At 48.5% G+C, this 14,852-nt stretch overlaps 1 protein-coding gene across 3 annotated transcripts in view; it reads left to right on the top strand.

Moving 5' to 3' along the window:
• MICAL3 (microtubule associated monooxygenase, calponin and LIM domain containing 3) overlaps nucleotides 1-13,763 on the top strand; it is a 215,421-nt gene extending 201,658 nt beyond the window's left edge. For all 3 annotated transcript variants that reach the window (XM_029953118.1, XM_029953117.1, XM_029953116.1), the window contains 4 exons: nucleotides 7,235-7,300; nucleotides 9,972-10,071; nucleotides 10,223-10,296; nucleotides 10,394-13,763. In XM_029953118.1, coding sequence (XP_029808978.1) covers nucleotides 7,235-7,300; nucleotides 9,972-10,071; nucleotides 10,223-10,296; nucleotides 10,394-10,578 — 425 coding nt within the window. In that variant the 3' untranslated portion in view covers nucleotides 10,579-13,763. The remainder of the gene's footprint in view (nucleotides 1-7,234; nucleotides 7,301-9,971; nucleotides 10,072-10,222; nucleotides 10,297-10,393) is intronic.
• The last annotated feature ends 1,089 nt before the right edge of the window (nucleotides 13,764-14,852 follow it).

Below are 14,852 nucleotides of genomic sequence, written 5' to 3'. Positions count from 1 at the left end.
TGAGGGTAATTAGGATAATAACAAATCCGTGAGTCTCATTTCTAGGCTTTGGGCAGTTTTGTTAAGAGGAATGCCAAGCAGCTGCTCCTGAGGTTAACCCGGGGAAACTCGGGCCCTCCTTGGAGTTCTTGGCAGTTTGACCTCTTCTCTCCCCTTGCAGCCTCCTTGCCTAGAAGTCGCCTTAGAAGAACCGGCAAAGATTATTCTCTGTCATTTTTGCCGTAATCCCATCCTTTTAAGAGTCACTTCACTTCGTGGCCCATTCATTTAAAAGACATAATTCTGTGATTCCTACTGTATGACAGTTCCATAGGCTTAGCCTTGAGCAGTAAGGAAACAAGACTCTTGGCCTCAGGTGGGTTGGGTTATTGCTGGTCTCTGCTGTCTGTTTTCTGTCCCCAGGGTCCCACGGACACCTACCCCTCTGCAGATCCCTTCAGTGCCCCAGAGCTTCTGGTGGGTTCAGGGACTTCTGTACTCATGGCCATTGATGCTGTAAAAGGGCTGTTGCTTGCATTCCAATTAACAAATCCCATTTCCTGTCTAATATCCTTGACTCCTTTCCCACCTCTTCCTAACACGCCCTGGGGAATGGTTACGTCAATCCTAAAAATGAATCTCTGTGTGAAAAAGACTTTTTTTTTAATTTAAAATCTCCCAGAAGGAACTGTGAAAACCCATTCCTTTATAGTTATTTTCACCCTTCCCTCCCAGCTCAAGATCCCGTTGCCACTGATTACCTCGTGTGTCTAGTTTTGCGTTCTACACTCCCATGCTTGAGTGATAAAATGTCATTGGGTGTTTTTTAGTTCTGTGTCCCTGACTTGAGAGCTACTAGTCTCTCAGGTTTAGAATTCCAACAGATTTCAGAGAAAAAGAAAATAAGTAGAAAAAAGAAACCCCATGTATCTTCTGAATTGTAAAATACCCCACCGTCCAATACCTTATAGCCCCTGCTACTCGGTTCTCATCAACCCATTGCTTCCTCTTTTGCCAGCTCATTATGATTTCTGTGATAAATTTAAACTTCTCTTGTGGTTCTGTTCACCACATAGAAGCTGCTACTGTCCTACCAATGAAGCAAAACAGAATTATTTATTCTGATGGGAGTAATTTGTGCCCCTGCAGAGAGGGCTCTCTGGCCCCTGTTCCTGCCCAGCTCCAGTAGAAAAACATAGATGCCAAAAATTGGGTCCCTTTTCACTTTCTGCTGATGTTTCATTCTTAGAATACTTAGTAGTATTCACTTTTGAGGAGAAAAATTGTCCTTTTGAAATCTGGAGCCTGAATTATAGAGCCTAATTGTTCCTCTGCTCTTGAATCCCCAGAAGGCTACAGGGCAACCCCATTGCTGGGCCCCAGCACTGATCTTATTTCTCAGGTGGGTGAGATGAAGCTCCAAGCAGTGTTCAGGAGTTAAGAATTCTGTATCCTGCCCAGAGGAGTCCACACTCCCGATCCCTGCCCAGCCCTCTGCCTAGTAAACTATATTGCTTTGATAGGGCCTTTCAGTGGCTCTCAGCTAACTATTCTTAGGTTCCAAACCTGTATCAAAAGTCTCTTTGTGAGCCACACAGCATAGACAATAAAGATTTTTTTCATATAGCTGAATCTTGTAATTTCAAAAGAAACCATTAGAAAGATACATAATGAGCCCAGCACCAGAGAGGAAGCAGGCCCTCCCTAACTGGTCCAGCTGCCACATTTTGTTGCCCTAGAACAGATAGACGATTGGAAATCTTAATATATAAAAACTGTTTCTCTTCCAAGGAACTTTCAATTAAAAATATATACCTAATTTCTCATGTTCAAAGACCTCCCCACTTGCTTTGTATATTTCAGAGGGAAATTGAAAGAACACGAATCGTTTAGAAATGTAACAGAAAGGCCTGGAAAGTGGTCTTTCATGGTTGCTGGTGAGTTGGGGCAGAGGCACAGGAAGGCTTACCCCAGGCCTGCTCATCTCCCCTCCCTTCCTGTTCTATTTGCTTCCCTTAATTTGATGTTGGTACATTTTTTACTTGTCTTTTGTTCTGAGCATTGCTCTGTTTTTGCTTAGGAACTTTAAAATCCTTGAGATTTCCAAGCGTGCGTGTGTGTGTGTGTGTGTGTGTGTGTGTGTGTGTGTGTATTTGTATGTGTGTACATGTTGGAGCTCTATTCTTACATGCTTTTTTAGTTTTCTTTTTTGGAGAAGGGCTTCATTTTCCCCCCAGTCTGGAGATTCCTGCTACGCTGAGTTTTTATAACACAAGGCACATCTTGGTCCTGTCTGTGTATAGACTGGGCCTGCTAGACCAGAAACCTCCCGCCCTATCATGATGCTTGCTTACCACTCAGCAGCAGTGCAAACCAGCCAACTTGGTTTCCTCTTAAGGCCAAAGTATTCGTTGCCCCTGAGTTTGGGATTGGGCACCTCATCCTTGCAATGCAAAGGACCTCATGTCAGAGGCATAGCATTGATACTAAGCAAATGGGCTTCCTGGGTTGAGGAGGAGTCAGAACAGTTGAGGATAACCTTAGTTACCAAATCATTTGGTCAACCTTGCCTCGCTTCGGGCTATGTAACCTGAACAACACCAAAAAGAAAATCAATGAAAGCCTTATTCGTTATAGCTGAACTACCAAGAAGTTCTCCCCTTTCTGGGCACGTGGCTTTCTGCAAGGTTAATCCGCTACATGTAGCTTGGGCGTGACAGGTCAGCCCCTGATGTTATCTTATGAAGAGATGAACAACATTCTGGTAGTATCTGTAGGTTGAATTGTATAAAAAGGTATCGCTGCAGCGCGGGGTCAGTTATCAGCAAATACAGTGGCATTACTGCCAAAAACAAGGGTGAGCAATGAGGGAGAGCCCCGCCAGGCAAGATGAAGGCTGCAAAGGCTGGCCCACGGGGACTGGCCCGGAACTACTGCAGAGGAAAATGGAAGCACAAAATGTGACAGAAATAAAATACCTGTTTCCTATCTGTGACACGTTGGAGTTTGTTCAGAGGTCAAAAGACAGTGAAAAAGAATCTCTTTATGTAGGATTTTCCAAACACATAGCTGGAAAAGAAGTCACCTAGCCCAGGGGTACCCTACAGAGTTTTGTACATGAAGCAAGGTATGGTGTATCAAAAGGGAAGATGTTGGGGGAGGGGTACAACTTGGAGCCTGTAAAAGGATGCTATTTCTATGACATTTGTGAGCTGATCATTTGGAATTCTCTATTTTCGTGTGAAAATACAAGTGGAGGCTCAGCTTATAAAAAGCCCGTTTTCCTCATAATGTCTCTGGTGCACAGTACTAGGCTATGACATTCTAGGACATAACCATGATTCTATGGGGAAATGAAGCATTCCTGGCAGGGACTTCTGGAATCTAGTATCTCCCGGGCCCATCTGTCCAGACCCTCCCCATGCTCTACCAGGCAGGTAGAGACCTGAAGCTTTAAGCCTGTGGTGAGGGCTTCTTTGTCCAGTGATGATGATGAGAATGGGAGCCTGTATCATGGGAAGAGAACAGTACCTGGGGTGAGGCCGATCCCCACAGCTGCTTCTCAGCTCTAGTCCAGACCTGGACATCCCCTTTATTTTTGTTTGTGCACAGTGGTAGTGTGGAGAATGCTCGCAATCTAGGATTTAGCTCCTAGCTTCACCATATGCCCAGCAAAGTCACTTAACCTCTCTGGGCCTCTGCAAATTAATGGGAAGAAGGGATGACGTTGTCCACTTTCTGAGTAGGGTCTATGTGTGACTCTTCTCCCAGCTGCTTCCAGCACCCAGGCAGGCTCCGTGCTGGTGGCATGGAGTGCTCGATCCCACGATCCGTGAGATCATGACTTGAGCAGAGATCAAGAGTTGGACGTTTAACCAACTGAGCCACCCAGGAGCCCCTGTTGGCCCTTTAAAGAGGGCAAACTGTTGGGGTGCCTGGGTGGCGTAGTCGGTTAAGCATCCGACTTTAGCGCAAGTCATGATCTCACAGCTTATGGGTTTGAGCCCTACGCTGAACTCCATGCTGACAGCTTAGAGCCTCGAGCCTGCTTCCAATTCTGTGTCTCTGTCTCTCTCTCACCCTTCCTGCTCACTTGCTCACTTGCTTGCATGCTCTCTCTCTCCCTCTCAAAAATAAATAAACATTAAAAAAAGAGGGCATGAGGCGCCTGGGTGGCTCAGTCAGTTGAGTGTTCAACTTCGGCTCAGGTCACGATCTCACAGCTTGTGAGTTCAAGCCCAGGGTTGGGCTCTGTGCTAACAGCTCAGAGCCTGGAGCTGCTTCAGGTTCTGTGTCTCCCTCTCTCTCTGCTCTCCCCTGCTCATGTTCTGTCTCTCCCTCTCCCAAAAATAAATAAATAAATAAATAAATAGAAATAAAAAAGAGAGCAAACTCTTAGTTCAGAATGGGAGAGGAAGACAGGGGTGTAGTCGGCCTGTGCCACTACTTGGAGCTTCAGATCCCTTACTTGAAAATAGAGAAGCGAATGCCTGTCCAGGTAGTCACCCTGGACCAGCGTAAGGTTCAGATGAAATAATACATGTGGGAATGCTTTAAAATGAAAGTATTGTTCACGCTTCTTACATGCATCACACTGAAATCTGATATTCTACTGCTCTTCAAAATCCAGGGACGCATCTCATCCCTGCCCCCAGATGTCAAGATGAGTGGGTACTAGAGCACCGCTGATGGTGGTCACCTCTCAAAAGGAAGCCCTGCTTTAGAGGAGGAAGTCGAGTTTGCTGCCAGGGTAAAAGGAGGGGCAGGTGAGCCCACAGCACCTGGAAAGCAGGCAGAGTAGTCCGGGATGGAAGTGTAGACCTGCTGCTGAGAAGCCTCCAACCAGGACCAAATTATGGGTTTGCTCGGAGGTGATGACCACAGTCCTCAGGGGACACAGAAATAGTCTGATAAGTGACAGATATGGTGCCCATTACAAAGACACAGAGACCTAGCACCCTAACACTTTAAAATAGCCATAAAAAAAACTTTTAAAAAACGTGTGTTTGCCATAAGCTTGACGACATGTTTGCTCTTGGAACTAGTAGACCAAATCATTTATTTCTCACATCTCCAAAAAAGGCAAAGAAAGTACACTCAAAGTCGGTATCTCTCTGCTTCCCTTGCATGCTCGCTTCAGTTCTGGGTTGGAACTCCCCTCATTTAATTAACTGTTTTTTCCCTGTCGATTTCTTATTTTTAAAGTAATATTTATTGGGCATATTTTCTGATTATAAAAGTAGTGTACATTACTACGTAGACTTTGGAGCCTGAAGAGGGAAGTCATAACCACGCAACCTGTCTGCGCAACCCAGCTCCTCTCAGGGATTCCCATGCTGCCTTCTGTTATTAGGACAATGTCTTTTTTTTTTTTTTACACCTTTTTTTAACACCTGCTTTACCTGATGTCCCCTTTTCTAACTTCATTTGCTAACTTCTGTTCTGAATATCCTGTTACCTCATATTGTTGTCTGTGTTGGAAAGGGTGTATGAGAATGTGGTTTTCATAAAAAGAGCTAGAAGCTACATTTGTGATATCCAGAAAGTAGAAACACATTTTCAACGTACATGCAGGTACATGGGCTCAACTGTGGTGGTTGTGTATAAAGTCGCTGTCCCTTGCTAATGACTGTGGACTGGTCCACTCTGCACCACAGGTGTGTTTGCGTATAATATCAGTACCAGGAAACAGGAGAGGTGGTTACATTGACATTGTGTGTCATGAGATTTATCCAGGTATTCTGAGCACCAACATGGAGTCTGCACTTTGAAACTAAAAGGCTGAATGTGGATCAGCTGTAAGCAGAGAAAGGAGCCTTTCTTCCCAATCCCAGCGCATCAGCTGGTCAGTCATGTCTGTTTAGAACCCTGGATGTAGTCAACATTGCACATGCATATGCATCCCCACAAACAAATCTCCGGCGGTAGTTTTGAAGCTTTACCTAATACTAGGCTCATTGTGCACAAAGCGCTGTGATGAACACTGAAGGGCATAAAAAAAGGGAAAATGTGGTACCTGCATTTGCAAAGCAGAAGGGCCCCTCAACCAGTAGCTTGTCTATTTGGTCCTCTTGTTGATTAAATCAGGTCTGTTTCTTAAACCCTGTTCTAATCCTAAAACTGCCCCTCCTCCCTGTGGTCCTGAGGCCATTTCTCTGAGCCTGTGTCTCCTGTGTGTGCCCTGGTGGTTCTGTGATGGTCCCTTGCTGGGTTCCCTTCCCTCTTCCTGGGTAACCATCAGGTCTCCCCAAGTCTTAGACATGTCTCTCTGCACACTGTCTTCTCTCGGTTGCCCCGTCCATGACTCTTACCAGCATTGCTACTGTGAGTTTTCGGCATGTCCTGTCAGCTCACCCCTTTTGATGTTCCAGTCCAAAGTGTGCAGCCTTCCCCTAGCTGTGGCATTGGAACCCTTTGTGGAGATGGAGGGGCAGAAGAAAAGGGGGTGGTTGGCTCTCCCTGGTACATGGGGGATAGTGAGATGGATTGGTGGAAGTCGCCTCTGTGTGGTCATGTTTCCCTCAAGTCGTCCTGGCTCAGGATTCAACACACTACAGGTATCAGTCCTGGAAGCCCATCCCAAGGTCACGTGCTACCTCTGTAGATTCAGAGCATCTTTCTGTGGGCCTGGCCATCCAGTGGTTGCAGACCCCTCCTCGCCTTTTAGACTCACCCAGGGGTAGTTTTACATGGAATGCATGCATCTGTAGTGACATCTTAGAATATTTCACACAGGTTTGGTTGGTGACACGAGGTGATCACCTGCAAACCTAGGAGCAGTATTGGCCACATGTTTAAGATAAACTGTTCCACAGAGATAGGCAGACAAGTCCCAGGGGCTTTGGGTATTTTTGAGGAGCGAACCCAATACCCAGATGTCACCACCCTCCCAGTAAGGAACAGAGGAAGAAGGAACAGCTCCCTCACCCCAGAGCCACCCGCCATCAGAAGGGATCACGTGCATTCCTTTTTGAAGCCACATGCCCAATGCCTGGGTCTGCTCTTGTTCAGTTTCCATGCTGAAAAAAGGACTTAATTCATTTGTAGACTTTGTTTCCCTTGTTTCTGCTTTCCCATTTCTTGTATTTTTTTCTTTTCCTCCTGTTGTTCCTTCCTCACCTCTTATGCTTTTTGTCCTCTGCTTGTTTTTTATTTCACCTTCTCCCTGTCCCTCTCCATTTCCAAACTCCTCCTTTTCCTTTTTGTCTTTCTTCGTCTCCTCCTCCTCCTTTTCCTTGTTTGGTCCTTTTTGAAGTTGAGCCCAGTGGCGGGACTCCACGGCGTAGACCTCTCTCCTTCTGCCCTTGCTGTGTCCAGGAAGGTAACGTAACTCCCCCAACCTCATCCCCACTGCCGCTCGGGGGTTGTAGCAACACTAGTCAAACAGGGACCCAAACCCCAGCTATTTCTCTCTTTTTCTCTGACACTTGATAGCTTTGTTACAAAACTGAGTATGTGGCAGTTTCTTACAAGGTACAGTATCCCTTTGACTGTCTCGGGGAGGATTGGGGTACAGAAGGGAGCCAGAGAGCCTCCAGGTACGGGCCTTTCAGGCCGTAGCTGAGCACCCCATGATTTGTGCCAGTATTCGTGGCTGGACCTTTCAGACTCAAATCTAGCAGATAGAGGGAGCAGGAACACAGGTGAGGAACCTCCTACCTGTGCGGCAGAGATTTCTGTTGGTGTTGTCGAGGAATACTGTCCTTACAAAGACTGGTCTACACAATGCCCCCAAGCTCTTTTCCAAAACAAAACAAAACAAAACAAAAACACCACTAAATGCAAACTTTCTACCCTTTGTCTTGCTGAGTGTGTGTGTGTGTGTGTATATATATTTTAAGTTTGTCTGATTTGAAGTCTGTTGTGGTGACAAGACTGTTGTTAAAAAGGCATGTGGGAAGGGAAAGGGGAGTGTGGTCATGACTAACCCTTGCTAACCTCTTACTCTGCTCTTCATGGCGCTCACATTTGACTTTCACCCATCCCGCCATATACCTTTGCTCATCGGCTGTGAACAGTCTCTGCCATAGCTCATGAGCAGTGTTCGGATGTCTCCCAGTGGAACTTTTGTCCTTGCACATGGGGAGGTGGGCAGGAGGGAGAGACTTCCCAGTGCGTTCACAGCTTGCCGCACTGGACAGCTTGCATGCCTCAGGGCTCCATCTTCCATGGCCATGTGGGCACACTGTGCAGAGACGCTTAGAAAGGAATGCATGGAACTGAGCTGTGGGCTGCTTTAAAAGCCTAAGGACCAAGTCTATTGGGTCGGGTAAGGAGAGCTTTTGTCCCCAGAAACCACAGCACTCCACAGAGGCAGGTTTGGCTGGTCAGGAGGGAGCTTCTATCCAGAATAGGACTCAGGGACAGGACTTCACCTGGGAAGCACAGCTGCATGTGCACCCAGACACAGTGCAAACACTAACCCCTGCTTGTGTGAGTGCGAGTCACTTCTGCCTCTCCAGAGTGTGGCCCCCTGTTGAAAGACTTAACTGGCAGGGGCCTTCTGTGTGTCAAGCAAACAGCTCGGCAGAAAGAGAGTTATCTCTGAACCATGTGCAAGGAAGTTACGTGGGAAGAATATAGGAAAACAGAAAGGAGCTTGATATAGGAGAGGTGTCCTACCTGAAGGCATATTCTATATGTTTCGGGGTCTGGTCTTTACTGGGATAGGACATCCAGGCAAGTGAGTCGTAAAATGGAAGGCACTTTGAAAGATTTCCCAGTCCAACGCCTCTTAACCTGGGGCCGGGGGTGGACTTCAGGAAGCCCATGAACACCCTGAAGTTTATATAAGATTACTGGATGTGTACGCATGTGTTTTTCTAGGAAGAAAGTCCCTAGATTTCCTGAGATTCTCAGAATGGTTTATCATCCCAAAATATGGAAGACCGCTGACTGAATCTGTATTTTGCTTTAGGCAGGACCACACTATTGCCATGAGCTGCTGCTTTTTTTTTTTTTAATGTTTATTTGTTTTTGAGAGAGAGAGACAGAATCCCAAGTGGAGGCTCTGCGCTGTCAGTATAGAGCCTAATGTGGGGCTCAAACTCACACACCGTGAGATCATGATCTGAGCCGAAATCAAGTCAGCCACTTAATCGACTGATTGACCCAGGCGCCCCTTGCCATGAGTTTCTTTGTGTTCCAAGGGAAAAGAGTTTGTTCTCTTTTTGGGTGGTCTGATTCCTTGGAAAGTTCTTCCTTCCATCCTCCTGCTTCAGTTAAGCCCAGGAGGGTCAGGCTGCCCCTGATGGAGACTTAGGGATCTGCCACGTGTTAGTGTAGAGCACCAGCCCCAGATCTGCTGCTGGGGTTGGGTCAGAGCAAAGAGTGCTGCCTTATTTAGTCTCTAGGGTCTGCTGGTGTTTCTCTGCCCTTGACGAGAAACCCGAGAGCCTCCTGGGATGTACTGCATGTGCTATGCAGGAAGCTTGATGGGCCTCAAGTTCAGAAAAGGTATCTTGCTGATCCGGATGTAAAGAAATGATGAGGCATCAGTACCAGCCAGTGGCCCAGAGAGGGGCAGTAGCCCAGAAGAGAGCTAGATTAATGAGGGTAATTCAAAAGGAGGGATAAGTGTGGTTTATATATTCACATTTGTCTCATTCATGAGACTGGTTTCCTCAAAGCAGACCTAGCATATACCAAATACCAAATATTAAGTGAATGGGGGGGAAGGAGGGCAAGGCATGTAAAGTATACCAAGAGCAAACCATTGAGCAGGAGAGGTCCAAAGAAGCTGTGACCAGGTTACTGAGGGGGTGAGGGCTGTGCCTGGGAAGGACAGATGGAAAGCACAGACTCCATTAGGCTCTGGGGTAGGCATGGAGGCCCCCCTCCATGGCTGTAGGCAAACTATGGACCTGGCTTGGGAGTGTTCCGGCAGCATCCTGCTCGGCTCTCTTTGCACATTTGCCCCAGTGTGATGACTCCTGCCGGCCGGGGTAGACAACAGACACTTTGTGCGCCTGACGTACCCTCTCTCTTGGCAGGCATGGGCAAGAAAGATGACCCCAAGCTGATGCAGGAGTGGTTCAAGTTGGTGCAAGAGAAAAATGCCATGGTGCGCTACGAGTCGGAGCTGATGATTTTGTGAGTGGCCTGAGGTTGGGGACCCAGCTAAGAGGGAGGCCGTCAGCCTAGCACCTGTCCCTGCAGGAGCACAGCAGCTTCCTAATTTAAGCAATGGGGAGATATCGTCCCCAAGTCACTGTCTCCCTCTTCCCCCTACCCCCAACCCCAGTGCCCGGGAGCTGGAACTGGAGGACCGGCAGAGCCGACTGCAACAGGAGCTTCGGGAGCGGATGGCTGTGGAGGGTAAGAGGGGAACAGGGCTGAAGGGCACTTGAGAAAGCGGGGTGGGGGCCTGCTGCCTCCTGGTCCTGTATACCTAATGTCTTTGGCCACTGCCCAGATCACCTGAAAACCGAGGAGGAGTTGTCAGAGGAGAAGAAGATCCTGAACGAGATGCTGGAGGTGGTGGAGCAGAGAGATGCCCTTGTGGCCCTGCTAGAGGAGCAGCGGCTCCGGGAAAAAGAGGAGGACAAAGACCTGGAGGCCGCCATGCTGTCCAAGGGCTTCAGCCTGAACTGGTCCTAAGTTCTACCCATGCTCTGGCCGGTTGGTCTGTGGCATCCACCTGGCCCAAGCTGGGTTCTTGCACACCTCCCGGATGCGAGATCGGAGAAGGCCTGGCACCTCCTGGGAGTTTACACTCAAATGTCTACGTGGGTCAGTTGTCTGTGCTAGCGGGAACCCCAGGCAAGGATGATTATCTGAGGTGGCTGGGCCTCCTTGGAAGAGGCCCACCCTGATTTCCTGCTCCAGAGAGAGGAACACAGAGCATTTGACACGTGATGTGGGAAAAGGAGAACCTGCATGCTCCCCGAGGACACAGGTGACTCCCTCCTGCCACAGGAGGAGGCAAGAAGAGGAAGCTGCTCCCTCTCTGGCAGAACACAGCCGCCAGGGCACGCCTCCGCGGAGCAGAAGGGGCGGCCATCCTCTGTGCTCCCTGAAGCACCACCAAAGAAACGAAGAACACCCCCTGGGAGGCAAGATGTGAATCAAGACCTGAAAGAGGGGCCGGGGGCCAGCAGGTCAGCGCCCTCACTGGCTTCGCAGGGGGGGCCTGAAGGCGGCCGGCTCCTGAATCCATGATGCAAGTGAGGAGGACCCAGGAGGGGTCTGCTCCCGGCACCCCCGGACCGCACACTGGACCCCTGGTGGCCAAAAGCCGCAGGTCTCCCTCTGGCTCTGGCCTGAGGCCTGTGGATTGCTGCATTCTGCTTTTAATTCACAACAATTTTGACACTGGAAATTACTGTTTGGGGGACAGGATGAGGCCCGACATTTCAAGCCCCCACTTGACAGACGGGCGTTGTCCCTGTTCGGCGCTTCGCGTCGGGACAGGAGACGACCTTTTTCCTTGACGTTTTTCCTGTGTTTGCACATTGAAATGGAGCTGACAACCTGGCAAGACTCAGCCGCTTTGGACCCTTTTTGTCAATTAACTTATTTTTTTAATACTTGAAAAGAAGTAACTACATTTTTATATCTTTACTAGAGACACTGATCACATGGCACCCGGTGTAGGAGTGACGGGATGTCCGCTGCGTCCTACACAGTCCCGCCCCAAACTGACTGAATGCTGTTACAGCTGTCTATTTATTAGCCTTCTCGTCGTGTTGCTGACCCAGTTGGCGTTAGGGAGCAGCTGAGACCCCCGTGCGGGTTCTTGGTTGTAGCTCTTCTGTCCCCTCCTGGCGCCCCCTCCTTCACCTGGCCCGCTCTCACCGTAGTACCAGACTTCTGTGTCTGCACCACTCGTCTGTCCGGGGCACGTTTCGGCACTGTTTGAGGCCAGGCCAAAGGGCACAGATGTCACTCGCCTCTCCCTATTGAACCATGGCTCTGCAGAACCCGTTTTTCCTCCTCGTCTTTGGTGCCAGGGCTTCGCCCCCCACAGCACATTTATTAAAGTTTAGAGGGAAGCCCTTCTCCAGGCTGGCTGAGACAGTGGATGGTGGGGCCTGTAATCCATCTGGCTGATGAGAATTCCCCTCAGCCCAGCCACAGGTCCCACCAGACAGAGATGCAAGTATTGTGGCACATGTTGGAATTTAGGTTGGTCTCTCATAGTTAACGCCACCCCAGACCCCCTCTGCACCCGGGTCTCCATGGGGAGGCAGGGGCTAATGAGCTCCATGTAACCAGTTCCTTGAGCCAAACTGCTCACTTCTCATAGCTCAACCAGAGACTGGCCTTGTGCAGCTCATAGAGCCACAGTATGGGAAAATCTGGTGGCACAGGGCTTGTCCAGCCACATAATGACACGTGGTCCACCCAGGGAGGATCCCCGTCAGGGCCAGGCCAATCCAGAAGGGTCCTCCAGCAGAAAACTTCTGGTGGAGAGGGGCCCGTGTAGAGAGAACAGGCCTGGCGGCTCTTCGAGGCAGCCTAGATCAGGTGTCCATGCTAACCTTGGAACCTCCACGGGAAACCACACCATGCCTCAACTTGAACATTCATTCTTAGTACCAAGGAGCAAGGAACCTGTCTTACTCTTTACTTTGTCCAAAAGCTGCCATCTCTCTCCTGTGGAAATCCAGATGTGCTGCTAGCAACTGTCACAGCTCTGACTTCTTCACTTTCTGTTTCCGGTTGAGGCAGAGTCTCCACTTTTATGCTTAAAAGGGGGAGAGTGTGTTCTAGATTCTATCTTTAAACCTCGACCTTCCAGTAAAATTGGACTTGAGACCTTCATCACCTGTATGGCCTTGTCCCTAACCCTCTTCACCTCTGGAATGCCACCTTAACTAGCCTAAGCCCCAGGAGAGCTGCCTGCATCCCTTGTAGCTCCTGCTAATCCCAGAACAAGGAAGCGGTTTATGAAGCGGATGGTAAGGGGTGCAGCCTAGGCGATGTGCTGTGAGTAGCTTAATGTCGCAGGAGCGCCCGGTGTTACCGTCTGCCCTTGCTGCCGGCCAGTACCGGTCAGCCTGCTAACACTCCACTCTCTGCCGAAGCACACTGCTGCCTGCAGTTACTAGAAGGGTACTAAAGACTCTGCAGAGAAGCTTCAAAATCCACAGGCCTGCAGGGTGTTCCCCAGTTCTCCACCCCAAGTGGTGTTAAGACTTCAGGTTCTAGTAGTGTACCTTTTTTTTTTTAAAGCTCCCATTTTATAACCACTAGTTTGCAGTTCATTTTAGTACCTTGATGACATGCTGCACGAGATGTTTTCCACCTCTGGAAATGCATGCAGCTCCAGGCAGGTCTTCTTGCTGAGATTTAAGTTCCCTTGAAGGCAAGGGACACAGAACATATATATAAATATACACACATTGATGTGTGTATGTGTGTGTGTATGTGTGTGTGTATACACATATACATATGTATATATATACACACACATACACACATATATATATACACACACATATATATATATGTGAAATGCCAGAGTTTGAGTGAGGCCAATACAGGGGGGCAACCTGTCCAGCGCCACTAGAGGGAAGGCAGGAGGCATCCCTACTCCTGGGTCTAAGGGACTCCATGTAGGGTTCTAATCCTGCTCAGGTAATATACTTGGGCCTTTGCCCTCAAACTATCCTCCAGTCGCTTTTGACCAGCAATGAGAGACTCTTTATCCTTTCAAAAGAGAAGAAATTTTTCAGTGTGGCAGGAGGTAGAGTTTAAAGGAAAAAATTGGGAAGGTGATAATAACTGAGATGCAAAGGAGAATGGGCCATTTTATGCGCAATAAAAGTTTTTAAAAGAAATACAGAGTATTTCTTAAGTCATTTTACTGGACTTGGCGGTGAGCCAGGATGCATTTCCATGTTCCACCACCTGCTCTTTCTTAGGGAGACGCTGTCCATGCACGTCATTTATGTCTGGCATCTGTGTGGGTATATGTACAGGGTTGCTTAAAGAACACAACTTTGTTTTTGGTTTGTTTGTTTTTTAGTTTGTGCTTTTTTTTTTTTTTTTTTTTTAGTCCTTCATATTATCCTGGCTCGGCCCCCAACTGCTATCATTTAAGAAAATGCCTGAAACAATTTAGTGTGATAGGCTATTCTTCAAAACCAAGCCCAGGTCCCCTCGTGAAGAGAAGAAGCATATTCTTTGAAAGAGATTCTTCAAGTCTGAGTGATCCTGTGGCCCTGGAAGCCTCCTTTGCTTCTGCACCTGCCTGGCCTCTGTCCTTTGACTGGGCTAACCAGAAAGCCCAGTGGCGTGGGGTCTGCGGCCTCCAGGCCGAAACTGTTTAGATATGTCAGTGTCCCTGTGTACATTCAGCGTAGGGTGTTGGAGAGACGATGTCCTCCTTCTTTAGACTGGAATCATCCCCAAGAGATTGAAGGGAATAATCCTGGCCAACTCTTCTCTACAAGAAGCCTCTTGGGCTAGTCTCCAGATGAAGACACATTTCAGCTCTTGTCTCCTCCTTTGGTGTGTTGACCTATCAGGAGATAGCTGACTTTGTCATCATCCACAGAACTAATCCCAAAGGCAGTAACAGACAGCAGGGAGAGAGAGAAAATAGCACCAGATGGGTGGAAGGGAGCCTTGCCCCGCCTAGAGGTCACTGCCCTGGAAGCTGGCTCCTAGAGCCTTTCAGCTTCATTGCCAGCTAGCCCAGAAAGAAGAAAGGGCCCTACCTTAGGTAGAAACAAATAAAACTGGCCTGAGTGAATATTCTGTGGCTATGGCACATGCCTATTGGGAAAGACGAGTTCGCTAGTCACCTGTGCTGATCCCAGTCACCTTTTGTTCCTCAGAGGGGCTTGCTTTGATTAGAGCTGGAAACAGGCAGGATCTGGCCGCAGGTCACAGCAGCCCCAGCTGGCAGGAAATGATGGCTGCTG

Source organism: Suricata suricatta, chromosome 10, assembly GCF_006229205.1.
Source record: "Suricata suricatta isolate VVHF042 chromosome 10, meerkat_22Aug2017_6uvM2_HiC, whole genome shotgun sequence".
In the NCBI taxonomy this organism is placed as follows: Eukaryota; Metazoa; Chordata; class Mammalia; order Carnivora; family Herpestidae; genus Suricata; species Suricata suricatta.
This window is presented reverse-complemented; position numbering and strand designations above follow the sequence as displayed.